This window comes from Caloenas nicobarica, chromosome 1 (assembly GCF_036013445.1).
Source record: "Caloenas nicobarica isolate bCalNic1 chromosome 1, bCalNic1.hap1, whole genome shotgun sequence".
NCBI classification, from domain to species: domain Eukaryota; kingdom Metazoa; phylum Chordata; class Aves; order Columbiformes; family Columbidae; genus Caloenas; species Caloenas nicobarica.
The window spans coordinates 66377752-66394397 of NC_088245.1; the positions used below are offsets into that span (position 1 = coordinate 66377752).

The 16646-nt window shown below is 40.5% G+C and overlaps 1 protein-coding gene across 14 annotated transcripts in view; it reads left to right on the forward strand.

The window, feature by feature from the left end:
• MICAL3 (microtubule associated monooxygenase, calponin and LIM domain containing 3) overlaps window positions 1-16646 on the forward strand; it is a 163761-nt gene that overhangs the window by 137523 nt on the left and 9592 nt on the right. For 9 of the 14 annotated variants that reach the window (XM_065645013.1, XM_065645046.1, XM_065645029.1 and 6 more), the window contains 4 exons: window positions 722-772; window positions 2637-2744; window positions 3478-3571; window positions 8037-8087. In XM_065645013.1, coding sequence (XP_065501085.1) covers window positions 722-772; window positions 2637-2744; window positions 3478-3571; window positions 8037-8087 — 304 coding nt within the window. The remainder of the gene's footprint in view (window positions 1-721; window positions 773-2636; window positions 2745-3477; window positions 3572-8036; window positions 8088-16646) is intronic. The other 5 variants (XM_065645037.1, XM_065645079.1, XM_065645093.1 and 2 more) reach the window with 2 other exon arrangements.

The window sequence follows — 16646 nt, forward strand, 5'->3', positions numbered from 1 at the left end:
TTACCCCCTCCGCCTTTTTTTACCCCCTCCGCCTTTTTTTACCCCCTCCTCTTCCTTCCCTCCCCCTCCCTTTTTTTCCTCATAATTTTATCTCCTCCATCTCTCTGGAGGCTCTCTTTTTAGACAGGGAGATTCCATTACTGTAGGAGACATAACCCGCTCTGAACCCATCTGGTGTTTCTCCTGTCACAAAGCAGTGAGAAAGATTTATGATGTTAGTTAAGTGCAAATGATCATTTCTATGAAGTAGAGATAATTTAAACCCATTAAATAAACACAACTCCTAGGAGATGATGTAAATCAGATTGTAAACGGACAGTTGTGTGACAGAGTAATATATGATTCACTGAGCCAGTTCAGACCAAACATGCCCCTGAATAAGCCATTATTCCAAATCCTAAGCCAAAATTTTTTATGTATGTATACATGTACTTGCTCAGTGGAGTTTAAAACCATAGGTAGGTAAAGGCCAAGTTGACTGTATCTTCAAAGAGGCCACCAAAGCCATTTGCCTTCAGGAGAGTGCTAGAAACCTGGTTTTGCAGACAGACGTTCCATTGTGCTTCATCAATCTGGGTCATGTTCAGCATTTGCACAATTTTATGTTTCATTTAAAACCAGCTTTGTTTTATTTATGTGCATCTGTTTTCAATGTTGAACTGATTTTGCTTCATTTTGTATGTTTTTTATTTTTTTTTCCTTTACCATTCCCCCTTTAAAGTCGATTTATGTACCACACGCCTTGGCATTCAAGAGATCATATACGTCAAAGGTAGTATCTCCATTCCCACTAGTTGGCCATTGTTGCATTGCATGTCCCTGTATTAACTCATTTTATCCATAGTGACCCATCACATGTGCACTAACATCACAAACGTTGACTGTGCATGCGTGAGATGTTAGCAGACACGGGCAGCAAATTCTTTGTAGAGGTTGTCGACCAAAAATGCATTGAGCTCCGCATTGTGTGTCTGGTTAGAATGCATGCGATTATCAGTGCACAGCAGTGCATTGCTGTACAGTGATGTGGATGATGTTTGAGCTTCAGAACAAATTGATTTTCAAGGCAATTAAATATGTATGCATATTCTTTTTTTTTTTAATACTGAGAATACGAGTTCAAGTGAATTGTCACACTTTAATCAGCATCCTTCGAAATTGTTGAGTTCACTGAAATTGTAGTGAAACTCTGTGTCAAGCTAAAATCAAGCCAGAAGTTTCATTTCTATTTCAGGAATGTTGCTGCTTTCTGAAATTCTTATTGTCTTGTCTTCACAGTCACAACAGTGTTACATGGGATAGGAAAGTCACACGCTTTATCACTTCTGATTTGGGTATCATTGTGGATTTTGTGTTAAAAAGGAAAAAAAAAAAAAGAGTAAGGTGTTAACTTCATGGAGCTTTAACGATGGTGCTTGCTAGCCACCTATCTGAGGGATTTTTAACAAAGCTGTGGTATTACCTTAAACTCTGTTCTACCAAGAACAATAAACCAGAGGTAGACTGACCAATGTGGCAGTACAGTAACTAGATAAAGCAGATTTCAGAGTGGTCTGTCATAACATTTTGTCCTTGAAGTTGACTGTCCATGGAGAAGATCTCTTTCCAGAAGTGGAAGACATCTGTTTACAGCTATCCCTTAAAGCCTACATACATGTATATGGGAAGAGAGTTCTCTTCTTCACTGTAGTTCATTTAATACAGTTGTGAAGTTTCTTTGACACTCTTAACAGTCTATGAGAGGAAGCCTTCCTAGACTACAACACAACCAACTAGTATACATGATAAGATATTAAACCCCATTTCAAAAATGTTAAAAAGACTTAGTTGTTTTAAAACTAGTTTCACTGAGAGAAAATAAGAGGAGGAAATACGTTTCTATTTCTATAAACATAGCCTTTCTCCTTTTGGATGGCTTCTGGTGGTGTAATATTCTAGTTGTAGTTTAGGGGTTGTTTGCTCTGTTTTACACCAGCCAGTTTTGTGGAGTTGCTCTTGAGATGGGATTTCCCATCTCACACCAGAATGTCATTCTGCTTTCAAATGTCTTTTTGCCTCCTTGATTCATAGAAAAGTTGCAGAAATTTACACAGGTAGTCTCTACCCATTATACGAGTATTAACTGCCAACTATGGATGTTCTTGCTCCAGAACAAAATACAGAAAGGGGAATACCAATAAAATGACACTAGTCTATAATAATTTATTCGCTTATACTGCTGTATCTATTCATGTAGATATGCCTTTACTCTCTTTTAAAATGAAATTGAGGTTACCCCTCTATGTGGTACTCATTGATTTAACTAAATCCGCGTGGCTAAATCTGTTGAGAAATAGAATAAACATTTTATTTTATCTTTGGGGAGAGGTTTCATATAGCCGTGGAAGATGGAGTGGGACATCATATAAAATCACAGCTTTGCAGTTGGCTTATATGCTTCTTCACTCCTGATTTGACCCTGAAATTGTTGCTCACTGCACTGTGAACACCTTTGCCTACAGAAGCTTGACTTTTGACATGGCCATGGCAAAGACAAAATACCTCCCTTCTGAGATTTTGGAAGAGAAAATGGTCATCCCTCCCCCCATACTTCTGAGCATCCAAATGAAATCTACTCCTGTTTTGCCTTCCTTCAGAGAGCCTACACAGAAGAGGAACTGAATGCCAAGCTGACCCGGCGAGTACAGAAGGCTGCCCGTAGACAAGCCAAGCAAGAGGAGCTAAAGAGGTTACACAGAGCTCAGGTACTGTCTCACAATCTTCTTGTCATGGCAGATGGTTAACTATGTGAAAGCACCACAATCCTGACATTCCTCTGTGTGTGTCAGAAGAGGATCCAGAGACACAACTTCCCTCTGTTTCTACATGGTTGCCCGTGCTCCTCTTTCAAATGTTATATCGTGTCACAGACATGGGAAGAATGACTGAAAAGTATCGTGACAGTTTTACAGTGAGAAAAATAATGACCGTAACACCTCTCTAGCTGCAGAAGAGTGAAGCATCATGCACTGAGTGGAACAGCGATAGTCAGATAATGAAGCTGCACCTATCATTGCTTTGCTAGATTATGCTGCTGGGTGAAGTGTTACCAAATTAACCTTTCATTACCAGAGAACCTGTTGGAAAACTGCTGGCATCATCTATAGGTGATGGGATTTGTTTAAAACTCCAAGTAGGGGCTCAGCTGACTGAATAGCATCACCTTTCACTTCAGCATTTATGAAGGTGATTGGAGTTGTAGCAAAAAGGGGAGTATCAAGGTGTTTGCAAAACCAAGGGATAGAATGCAAGGGGGTGGGGAAGATGATGTCACTGGAGGGACTGTGATGCTCGATTTTGAAGCAGTGTATTGTTGAATATGAATACTTGTTTTTCAAAAAGCCGATTTGACTGAAGTCACTTAGTGCTGGATGAGTGCTGCAGACAGAGCAGGAGAATTGCTGTTGGTGAGGTTCTCCTCCATTCTTCTCTGAACAGATCATCCAGCGGCAGCTTGAACAAGTGGAAGAGAAGCAGAGGCAACTCGAGGAGAGAGGGGTTGCTGTGGAGAAGGCCCTTCGGGGAGAAGCAGGTATCCATCAAAACTTGGTTTGCTTTTTAATGTGTTCTTATCAAGTGCCTGTGCAGTGGTCCATAGCTGCTTGGATTTTAGAGGCAGTTAGACTGTTAGAGCCTAGAAATAGAGTCCAGTGTGAATCCATTCTCCCTTTTCTACTATCTTTTTGAGGCCTTTGTGGTTCCTATGTTTCCTCTAATACTGGGACTTCCCTATGGCAGAGACTCCGTTCACTTGTCTTTGCCTCAGGCTTAGGAGATAATCCTCAAACTATGAATAATGGCTGACTGACCATTTTTGCACATAACTGAATATTACAGCTAGAAAATTGCAGGGGTTTCCTAGCTGCAATTCACAAAAAGCTGTCACAGTAAGAGAGCCCTGTTTGTGTGTTAAGGAAGTAATTGTGAAACTGTGTGTGCTTTCTCTATTGTGTTGGATTATCAAGGTAGTGTCCTTACAAGGGACCATCACAGAACATCTTCCTCACTGCACAGCCCAGCACACTGGCTACTTCCAAGAAAGTTGTGCAGAACAGAAATGCACACGTGTCCTGAAAGGTATACATGTCAAGCTGTTAAAGGAATGTTATGTGTACTTGAAATTAAACTAAATGAATATCATCTGACCTGGCAAAGCACAAGAGTGGAGGAATACTTGGTTCAGATAATGCTGATAGTAGCATAATGTTCTGGAAAAAAATAATCCTTGATTGCAAGGAGTCAAATATCCAACAGGCAAATGCAGTGTGCGTATACCTGACAGGCCCAGGACTATATACCTGATTACAAAAATCAGAGATCAGAAATGGTCACAGTTGAACAGGTGTTTGGAAAATGTTTTGGTTTGTTGCTTGGATTGAAGAGCGATCGCTCTGCCTGCGAAGATGGAACTTGATTAAGCAGTGAAGGTCACCAGAGGAAAAGTCTGTTGTGACCAATTACTGCCCAGCCTGGGTTAGGTACGTTTGATGCTCCGTGAGGGCAGGACTGAGCGGTTACCAAAGCAAATAGGTACTGCAAGTGTGGAGACCAATCTTGAGGACTTTGGTTTTGTGATCTGACTGGCTTTTTCATTTGTTGGTTCAAAAATTAGCCTTGTGCAAAAAACTCTTTGTGGTGGTGCCTCCTTCCTTACGCTGTGTATTTCTGTGTGGGCCCGCTCTGTTCTCTGCCCTGCCGGTTACTGTACTTAGTAAAACCATCTCTCTCATTTCTAATTGTTCTTTTTCTTCTTTTCATCTGGAAGTCCGTCTTGTTTACTTAGCTGCTAAATTACTTTCACTTAAGACATGTCAGCACAAGTGGGAAATCTTAGCAGCTCAGAGAACATTCTTTATGATAGAAAGTTCTCTCATTGAAAAATGATAGAAGAATGCCTAAAAAACATTCAAAGAACATGACCAAGAGTAAGAATTGCTATTTTACATGAAAGACTGCAGAATTAAACCCTTGCATAACTAATCTCTCATTCCCAGCTCTCCCAAAATGGAATCTTAGATGAGCTTGTATATTTGTGAATTTCCTAGCAGAATTACAAAATTGTAGGTCACTCTTTGCATAGTGAATCTCTTTTCTTCAGGAAGTCTCTAGGGTATGCTTTGTTCTTGTGACATATTTCTGTCAACAGATCATATGTTATAGTTACAGAAGCGTAACCTGTGATAAAGAATTCACCAGCCTCAACTCTTCAAGTGATTTCAGGGATTAACAAGAAGCACATTATGCTGGGGGATGGGAGGGTGGGGACAGGGGGAAGCATGTTCTAACCTGTGTTGACTAAAACACAAGAGTATACATTCCATCCTTCACCTCTCTAGCCACTCTTGCATCGACATTTTACATATGTTTTCAATAAAATAACTGAATTTCTTCTTATTTTTAAAAATCCGAGACATCAAATTCCATATGGAGAAATAATTTCTGCCTCCAATATCCATTAATTATTCAGGAGTCCAGTATAATTTTCTTGTTGTGTGATGTCATGCTCCTGTCTCTGACGGGCCCCTCCACTAATGAAACCATGTAACCAAAGGTTAAACCAGGGAAGGGCAGTGTGTAAAGTGGTGGTGTCACCTTGAAACAAAAATATTTTTTCCTTTTAATAAGCTTGTACAAGGGGAAGAAATGAAGGAGGGTGGGAGGTGTGTCTCCTGTGCACATACCATGTCCACATAAATAGAGAAGGATTGTGGTGCAGGACCGAAGTAACGGCTGTCCCATAGGCAGCAACTGGTATTAACGGTTCTAGGAGAACATAGTAGGCTCTGTAATGAGGGGATTATTCAGCTTCCCTCTCTCTAGGGAAAGAACAAATCACTCGCTGACTTAGGCATTTAAATATGAAGTTTTAGATAGTATAATAGTACTTTCCTACTACTAAATACATGAAAATCCTGACGGAAGAAACAGAATTCTTTACTTTGTAATGATTATTTTCTTTTTCTATTGTAGAAAAAGACCCACAAGACCATCTGAACTACATCTCTATGTCATTTATCATATTATACCATGTTGTCTGTTAGTCATCTTTCCTGTTTGTGGAGAATTTCAGATTTTGCTTTTGTAGAGGTCTTCCAAGAACTTTAATTCCTCAGATCTCTGACCTCTGGACCTCTTTCCATTTTTAGAAAAAAGTGTTTTTCAGTTAGACTGGTAAGAACAAAAACCAGTACTATAGGTAAGAATTTGTTTACTTAGAATAATTTTGCTTCTATTTCCCATTTCATCTTTCATATCTTCTTGCCAAGTGACTTATATTGAGAAGACTGTCAATAAATTCTTCAAGGTGATTCCCTGCTGTCTTCCTGAGAGATTACAGTTAATTTAGATCCTAGCAATAGGTGCACATACCTCAATGTTCTTTCTGGGAATTTCACTCATTATCTGATAGTTTTCAAGTTGGAATATTTATATGATGATACTATCTATTCAACCAGTCAGACTCAGAAACATTTTGGAGGTCATTGCCAACTTTAATTTTGACAAAATAATTGCACCTTCTTGGCTACCTCCTTGTCTTTCCCTTTTTTCAAAATGTCTCAGCCGCAGGCAAGGCTCAGTTGGTCTTTTATTCTTTTAAAAGCTGAATGCTCAATCTAACATTTCAATTTTGATTCATTATCTCACACCCTATGATTACTTAATTGCCTTAATATATTCTCTGTGATTATCTTTGAAAATCTCAGCCTTTGATAGTCGCATTCGTAACAAGAATGAAAGATTTGGAATGTAAGCTCTATTTCAAGTGACAACGTAGGCTCTATTTCAGATGTCAAGTTTGTTATATACAGGTGGTCTAGCCTTTTGTCATCCCTTTCCTTCCTTTCCCCTCCCCTCGCCCCCTTTCTTTTGCATCATGGTATTTCACTGCAAAGGTAAAGCAGAATAATCTCAATGAAGAATTTTCCCATTTTTCTGTGGTGTCCCAAGAGACACCTTGAATGGGATTGCTAATAATGTAACAGTGCTTCATATTATAGTGCATTCGCCTGTTTGGACATGCTTTTATGACTTTGATTTCCTGTGTGGATGTTTCATTTTTTCACTTACTAACTGAAAAATATGTCAAATCAGAAATTCCTGGAACCTTTCCCCCCACCTTATCATCCTCTAGCATAAACTTTGATAGTCATTTTTAAGAGCTGGGAAAATGTCTCCTACTGTTAGGTCAACACTGAAAAATTTAAGAGCCACCTCTTTACATCCAGAGAATAATATGCAGAGAGAAACAGTGCTCTCAGGACTCCCATCTGTCCCTTCCCTGCGGAGACAGGACACAGTGCTGGACTCGTGGTGTACCTGTCTCTAGCAGCTGTGGATGTACATGTCTCTTCTGCACATTCCTGTCTGTGCAGGTTCTTTTCTGACGTTGATACTGCATTAGCAGAAACACACGTACCCATCTCCCTACACTTTGCTGTAGTGCCATTCGTGTCAGTGCCTTCCACCGATACACCATACACACGCATCCTCCACTGACTCTCCTCCAAGAAATCAACCCTTGCACCTTCCCTGAAGCTGACCTAAGAAGTGACACTGTTTCCTTCTGACATATTGCTCAGCATGACAGCAAAATGATTAGTTCTGCTTTTCTCAGCAAAAACAGGGAAGACATCAGTACCAGGTACTGGTGCAGACTGAAATAGGTGAAGCGTCTCTGTGCAGACTTCTTAATTTTGGGTTTTTTTTCCCCTTGAAGTCCTTGCCTGCCTGCTGGGAATTTTCTCATCTTCCCAATATATATGTTTGTGATATATTTGTGTGTGTGTGTACATATATGTATATATACAGAGAAAGAGACATGTAATTTTTATATATATGTATATATGTGTCCACTTGTATAGCTGCATGTTTCTTGTTTGCCTTTTTTTTGTTTTGTTCCTGTCTGTATGTCTCTTTCTCATATATTGCTTTGATTGTGTGGGGCTAGGGTGGGTATCTGATTCAATAACTCTGTCTCCACCAATTCCTTGTTGTAGACTATTGGGGAGAGTCTTATTACAGTGACCTCATCGACTTGCATCTGGGTGGTATGTATAGCTGAACCTCCTGCTGACACTAACCCTGCTGACACTCCTCCCCACCCCTCCCATCACCTACTTCTCCCATCCTTGGCTCACAAATGAGAAGAAACAGCCCTTGCACCTGTCTGGCTATAGCAGAACCCCTTTTCCAGCTCAGGAAGAAGAGATCCTGGCAGGCTCCACAAACCACATGTGAGGCTCCCTCTTCTATTTTCCACAGTGCTGGTTATTTCCAAATTTACTTAAGGGTTCCACTCCAGCCACCTTCCCCTGCTAGCAGCGGAAGGCTGTTCTGTTTTTTGCTTCTCTGCAAAGTCCAACTCTACCATCAAAATCCTCCTTAGGAAAATATTTTAACATGGAGGGACAGCAGAACTGACCAGCTCCCAGGAGCTGACAGCACTGTAAAGGATTAGTCATGCCATTGCCTCCCTCTTCCCCTCTTGAGGCTTGTTTACTTCCAAAAAAGCCAGAGCGTGTTGATGATCTAACAAAAACAAAGTTCTCCCTCAAGGGACTTTGGAAAAAAATGTAGATTACAGATACTTCCTTCTTTCTCGTTTTGTCTTACAGTAAGGTTAGGAGAGAATCTTCTGTTAAGAGTTCCAGTCATTTTTGCTGGAATCTGCTGTTAGATTTTCCAGTCAGCCCAGTTTGCATTATTACACAGCTAATAAGCTTCTCGCTAGGTGCTGGGTCGGTTTTTTTGTTGTTGTTTTGGTTTTGTTCTTTTTTGTAATATCTCATTTAGTGGTAAGCACATGTTACAGTGTTTAGCTCTTTTTTTCACAAGCGATTATAATCTGGTCATTATTCTGCAACATGGTTCTGCATTTCTTTAACTACTGTTGCTTCCTGAATCCCTTAGTAGGTGGATAACTTTTGGGTTGCAAATGGCATTCATTTAGCATTTGCCCATCTTGAAGATTAAAATTCCCTTTGCTAGTTTAATCACTCTGTTATAAAATGAACACATCTTTCAGCAGACCCATACTCCACTTGGTTGTCTCCTCATCTGAGAGTCTCATTTCATTTGTCTTTAAGAAAATAAAGTTGCTTGATCTAAGCTGTGTTTTTGTGGAGGGCGTGCATTACAGTCCAGCTCCGCAGAGTGGAAGATCCACATGTCCTAGGCCTGACCCAAGACACATCACTAGAAGCCTTCCCCTGATTTCATTGTGTTCTGCATTTGATCCTTCAAACATAATCTTGCCCAGGCTTTTACCTGTCGCTTTTTCTCTTTCTCAAGAGGGAGGTTCTCTTACAGAGTGTCTGTCTGTAGCTGTCTGCTGGGAATGACTCCAAATTGTCCTGGCACAATAGGCTTTTATTGAAGAACATCCACCTGAGTTAAGAATATCCACCTAAAATCAAGTTTCAAAATGGAAGACTTTTCTCCTTCATAGACCTAATTTGTTGCCCAGTTCCCCTGTGCTAATTTTGATGTGATAGTCCTCTGCTAGCCTTGTGCATCATTCACTGTTCAGTCCCTTTGACATTCTTCCTGCGGTATCTTCTGCAGAGAGACTTTTAAACCCTCTTCCTAGTGATGTCCATCAGGGCTGGCCCATACTTGTATGTGTGTAGAGTAGGAGCTGTAAAAGGGTTGATGCTGAATTACACTTAACAGACCCTTATCCCTATTTAATGCTATTTCCACTACACCTCTCCCTCCTCCTGCTTCTCCTCCTAATACCTCTGTAGATCCAGCAATCCCATCCAAATCACTAATAGTGGCTTTAAGAAAAGCAAAATAATCTTGACTTAAAGGGACACTGTCACTTAAAAAATTGTTGTGTTGCAGAAAATTTTAATTGAAAATTGAATTTACTGTTTATCTTTTTTTGCGTGTTTGCTTTTTCTGTTTCTCTGAACTTGGACAGTCACCCCACAGTGGTCATTTTTGATTTTCCATAACAGGCTGGTTTTGTTTATGTGGTGACTCAGTTACTTGGGCTTCCAACAGTCAGAGACAATGTTCACATTTTTAAAAAATGGTTGATATATTTCAAAACTATATCAAGTTTCTGCTCATCTCAAAAATACCTTTTTCAAAACAAATTTTTAAAAAACTGTCCTGGGCAGTATCCCTTTACATGCAGTGAGCCAATATTGCCTGCCTGGAGTATGTGGCTTTATAGTATTGTTTTGTTGCCTCTGTGATTTGCTTTATATTTGCTTTTCGGGCTGCCAGAACACTTTAACCAGAAGGGATACATTGCTCTTATGAGACTCGTCACTATCCAGTGGCAGATTTAGAACTCAGCTTCAAAATGAACATGTCTGTGCAGGATGCTGCATCTGGGTGGAGTGCCGTTAAAATCCCTGGAGTGCCCTATGGCTGCATGGTCCTGCTGAGCACTATAAGCAGCGAGGATGGCTCCGTAGTTAATTATGCTGCTGGAAACTTGTGTCTCTGAGGCACAGGCGTGAGTCTGGAGTCATGTCGTCAGTAGAATGCTAAGCAAAATTGCAAAATACTTTGAGAAGTTATCTGTAAGTTGGTAATAATTTTTGAATAATTAGGGCATTAATTTATTCTGGATTTTCTTTACACTAATGAAAGTTGCGTTTCATGTAGTTGATACAGATTGCGCAACAACTTCTGCAAGGGAGTGGTAACTTCTGACATCCTTGGTTAAGTTCCAGTTTGCAGGATTACACATTACTATCTTAATTACCCACACTGCTCTGCTCAGATGCCATAATCCTCTCTTCCTGTTGTAAAATGTCATGTGCTGTTGCCGTAAAGCAGATGTTTCATTTCTCGCTATAGATGGTCACATTTCAATTCTGAGTAATTATTCCTATATGTATATCATATATGCTGGTTATGTTAAAAGAACGTTACAGAGGTTGCAAAGTCAACTGAAATTAAGATTTTGTATTATGTTGTTATATCAACAGATTTATAACGTTTAGATCTACTGCAGAGAGCTTTGTCTCTTGCCCTTACGGAATAACTGGTAGCAATGCTAGGTTGCCATCCCCTGTGGAGATCCTCCTGGAGAGGAAATGGGACACGGCCAGTGGATTTCAGATGTTTGCTGGCAGCTGTGGAGTGATGAGACTTGAAGACATGGATTCTGAGCCAGACACTGGAAGTGGTCTGGTGGATAGACACTCTTCATCCCTTTTATTCCCTCTTTCCATATGGTCCTTATCCTGACCCTGTCTTTCTTCATCCAGAGCTCCTTACCCCACTTCCATTTTAATTCTTAGTCCCAGTTTCCGCTTCTCAGGCATTTAATTTTAATCCTAGCTTCTTGACAAAGAAATCTCAGTATTCTACCCTTCAGACCTCCTGTTCCTCCCCACTAGCTGTTCCTAGTCTTTCACTCCTGCTCTGCTCCTCACTGACTCAGTCCCCACAGTCCCAATCCCTGCCTCTGGCCTTCTCCCAAAATGTTTGGGCTCTGCCCCCTCTCCTAACCAGCATTATTTGTCTGGAAATTTGTAGGTCGTATCTTCTCCACAAATCTGCCTTCTCCGTTCATTCCTTACCCCTTCTCCCCTCTTCTTTCTATGTCTTCTCCTTTGGTAGTCTGCATTCTTAGTCTCCTTACTTAATTAGTCCCAGGCTCAGTTCCTCCTTACCCACACCAATTCCTTGTCCCAGTTTGCTCCTCGTCTGCCTGTGGAAAGTACCTCTGTTGTTCCCTCTGCATTCAAATGAGCGCTTTCCTTTTCCTCACACCCAGCAGGGAATCACTGAGGAAAGAGCCCCCCACTCCCATCTTGCTCTGCTCTTGGCTGGGCTATGCTGGGACAGGCAAGAGGGATGGAAGGAACAGAGCTGGTGTGTTTGATAGTGCTGATTTCAAATGTATGTTCTCCCTTCTTGACAAGAGCCTTATGAACATCAAGTCAACGGGGGGGGAAGATGCAATTGCGTGGGGGTTTTTTAATTATTTTTTTTTAATTCTTTGTACTTTGTTTAAAGCATACCCTACAACAACTTCACTTTGTATTAACTTATTTAAAATACTTGAACTACGTCCTTTAAAGTCCTGCAGATCTAATTCTGTAGGGCTGGAGCCTGATATACTCAAGTGGGAACAGTCCTGTTTCTCATGACTGGTGAACACAGCTCTCCTGGAAGACCAGTGGAGTTGTAAGATAAACATTGTTTTTGCAGTCTGCAGCTGCTTTTCACACTGAAGTGAACTGGTAACATGTTTTCTTTGCTCTAAGTTTGGAGCAGGGAAGAGCACTTGATAAGCACAACTTGGGTAAGTATAGAGCACTTGTTAGGTACTGGAAGCACAAATACCGTTTACCTGCTTCTTTCTGCACACAGAAACTAACAGCCTTGGGAGGCAGGGCCAGTATACTAATTCTGACTGCGTTTTGAAGTTCCTTGAGGTCTAGTAGAAGCCGAAGCCTTCTGTGCAGTCATTTGTGTGTGTATTCTGCTCCAACTACTGCTTTCCCTAGTTTTCTTTCTTTTCCCCACCTGTTTTTTTTTCTTATCTCTTCTGCTGGATAAATAAAGGTGTGGTTCAGTTTGCATGACAATTCAGTCATCTGTGAGTTTTCCACAGGTTTCTTCTAGTGATGGTACTTTAGAGGAAATTGGTTTTGACACAGTTTTAGTAAACAGCTAAGTCAGACACACCAAGTAATGTGTTTATGGGATAGTTGTCAAAATCCTGGCCATCAACTTTATAATACCTGCGTTTGTGAGGATGCTGTTCTTCAAGAAGTGGCTTTCTGTGTTCTTGCTCTTTTGCAGTGCTGCTGTTGAACAGCTTCACTAAATCATATAGTTGGAATATGTGATTTTTCACTAGTTGGATTTCTGACCATAACTGATTTTTAAAAGGTGGGAAAGAGGCTATTTCCTGTCATCAGTGCATGATTTGTCTTGATCTCTTTTGGACTGATCTTTATTTTAAGCACTGAGTTAAAATTAGAGCTCTTGATCTGCCTGCTGAATTGATGGAATTTATTAGTAGAATATCTAAAGTGACATGCTGCTAGCTTGTGAGGTCAAGTACCAGCATAATGGTTCACATGGACTGAGGTTAGCCTCAGAGCTAGATTTCCTGCTCAGTGTTGCTGATTTCCAAACTGCCCTGGTTAGCCAGTGATATAGAAATCAAAGTCTTTGGATGCAAAGCTTGCAAAGCACGTGATCTTCTTTGGACTGTGCTATATCCGTTCAAGACATTTTGATTTGCAGTGGCTCACCACTTCTCAGAAATCATCACAGCTCTCATACCATAGGCAAATAGTGACGGGGATCAAGATGAACTGTAGCTTGGGGATAATGGTGTCTGCCATCCCAAACTTGGGATGTGCTTTCTTCATCCTGATTGATCCTTTTTACTACTGTGCTTCAGAATATGAAGAAGTGTTACATAGCTACAGCAGAAAAGAGTAAAACCAGTCTGAAGTATTGCTCTTTAAACAGTAGGTAAATGGAAAGTGGAAAAGAAGACAACAGTCCAGCATAGCTTGTGTAACAAAGAACAATGTACAGTGAAAAAGAAGGTATATTTTCATGGTGGCTATACAATTTCTGTTCCTCATTTTGAAGAGGCTTTGGAGCTATGGTATTCTTGGCCTGGCTCTTGGTTCCCACCACTGTAGCCAAGCCAGCAATCTCTCAAGAGTACAATGGCAAACAAGGTCTGTCTCATCATGGCTGCATGAAAGATTTCCCAGAAAGATTTGGGAGAGGCTTCTTTTCACGAAGGCAAGATCATTCCAGTCACTTTATTGATAGGATGTGACTAATCTGCAAGGCAGAGCTGCCACTTCTCCAGGATGTTTAGTGTGCTTGGGAGCTGGACACATTCCTTTCCTCAACGAGCCGCAGCTCCTGGCTCTGTACTGATCACCCCATGTGCCCTTCTGAATGCCTCTGCCTTGGACTCCTGATGTCAGCTTTGAAGGCTTTACACGCATTCAGAAAAGTTGGCTTGTGGCATTGAAAAGGAATAACTGGTGATTAACACAGTCTGTTGGTGGTTTTCCCTCTCTCGGGGTGGTGCGGGGGAAAGTGATAATTTTCTGTCCAGAATCTATAGTTGTACTTCTGACTCTTGCTGACAGCACAGAGGGAACCTAAGAAGTGAACAGTCACAGAAAAAGCTCTTCTCTTACCCTTCAGCCCCTTCTGAGCAAACCGCTTCAGCAAGGCAGTGGGGAGCTTGTCTTGCCGCTGCCGGCAGTACTCTTGCCATGCTGGGGTTGAAGAGCTGTGTTGCCAGACCTGGCCTGGGGTTTTTGCTAGTGAGGGAGAGTTTAACAGAAAGGGGAGGGGATTTTTTAAATTTACTTATTTTTATTTGCCTATCGAAATATTTTTTCCCATCTGGTCCTGACTCCATGGCCAGGAAAATTGTCTTGCAGAGATGATCGTGGTTTCAATTTAATGGGCCCATGAGGTTGTGATGTCTCTTCTCTAAACAATAACATGATAACAGTACTGCTATATACTGTAGGATTAGTGATGGCTTTGAGACAAAGAAGACGACATGTAAGGATTTTCATTATGCAATTGGACAAATGATAAGGGCAAGGTAGATGAGACAGTTTTTAACACCATATTGTGAATCAGAGTATTGCATAGTTCTCCTTTCAATAGTAGTAGATTACTTCAGCCTTTTCCCATGATTGTCTTTAACTATAAATATACACAGTGAGAGCTCTTGCTGCGAAGTTGTATTTTTAAAAAAATTAACCTTGACAGGAATGTGAATGATCGGATGATCTGGAAGATTCATTGTCTAAACTTATCAGCTGGCCGAGGGAATGCTTTTTCCAATTATCAAATGACCTTTTTTCCCCTCAGTTCTCTGTTTCTGAAACAGTTAAGGGGCCTTTTCTTGAAACAGTTCATCTGAAGGGATAGTGAAATACATGACATAGAATACACTTAAAGATTTGCTACTGTCAGTGAAAAATCCTTCTCCGTTTCAGGATGATAAAACAGTTTTGTCTTAAAATTAGAAGGTACCTATTTCAGTCTGCTTATAGTATCTGTACCATAAGTATCAACAGTCTTTATTAGCGAGGGTGGGAAAGCAGTTTTCATCACCATCACCTTAGAGAAGTTTTAAAAAATATATTCAAAATTCTACTGCATTATACGTATTTTAGAGCATAATACTATAATTGATGTGGTTTTCACAGCTTTAGAGAACCATAAGAGGTAAGTTTTCAGGTTGTACTTCACTCTCTCCTTGCTGTTTAGAACCTCCAGTACATAAGGAAAACTTTTTAAAGCTTCACTAATCATCCCAGGCTGGACAGACATTGTTTCTAAAGCAATTGTAATGATCATATGACCTGTACACACTGCAGCAACTATAATTTACATCTGGAGTAACTGGAAATGATCGTAATAGTATAGTTTATGTTCATTATCTTACTGAAAAGCAATGTCAATATTTCCAGTAGCTGGACTATTATAGATACCATGGACTTTGAAACTTGATTCAAGGACACGTTTTCATTAGACAAGAGTGGGAGGATAATACTTCTGTTAAAAAAATAGCACAACTAGGAGCAAAGGAAAGAAAACTAGGTGTGGGTTCTGTATTACAGCCTTCCGCTCTGTAGGTCCTGTGGCTTTTTACTGGAGACCAAAGATGAGTCTTCTCCTAGGGTCAAACTATTTGCTCACTGATGACAAAAGTTAGTAGCTGTGGTCATGTCACAATGAGATGAATGGCATTTTCACATACTAGGTATTTATTTTCAGATCAAATATGGCAAATTGGGAATTCCTCGCCAGTATGTCCATGGTTTGAAATGTATAAACACAGCTGTGTTTGAGTTATCAGCACCCTATGCACACAATTCGGAATGAAATCTCAAACCCTGAAAAATTGAAGCGGATTTTCACATATAGTTAAATGTCCATCTCCTGATCCCCCCAGGACCAAGTTAGAGTATTAAAGCATATATAGAAGAATTCATGTTGAATAAAACAGGATGTGAAATATAAGATACAATAGATATCGTTCACTAAAAGTTCTGTATGGAAGCTTATTCTTTACAGTGCCTTTGCAGTTTGGGGTTTTCTTGTTTGCTTTTTCTTTTGTAACCTAATCTGTGAAATGGCAATTGTAGAAAAAAAGCCCTAGTAATTTTTCATTTTAAATGAAGAAGTTGGAAAATTCTGAACAGCTAGAATTGAGGTTCTGGTTCTGTCAAAGAAAGTCAGTACGATGCTTTATTTGTAAATGTTTATGGCCAACTGCGGCACCTGTCCTAATGTTTCCGCTTCCTGCTTCCAGTACAGAGGTTTCTTTCTCTCTGAGAAAGCCACGCTGCTCAGTCACCGGCTTTGAAGCCGATGTGCTCTCACTCGAGCGTGTCCTCCATGTGCTGGTCTAGTTCTGTGATGGTCCCTTCTAAAGCCTCCCCAGTTCACCGATTGTCTAGTTCTGTAAAGCTGCCTCTAAACCACATATATGAAGCTCTGCTGACTTCTCCAAAATAAGCGTTATTCTTACCGTATTATTGTGGAGTTTATGCATTTTCCCAACACAGAAATGCCTCCCCTTTATAAATGCGGTTGTGCATTGAGAGCAGTAAGTGTTCCATTCT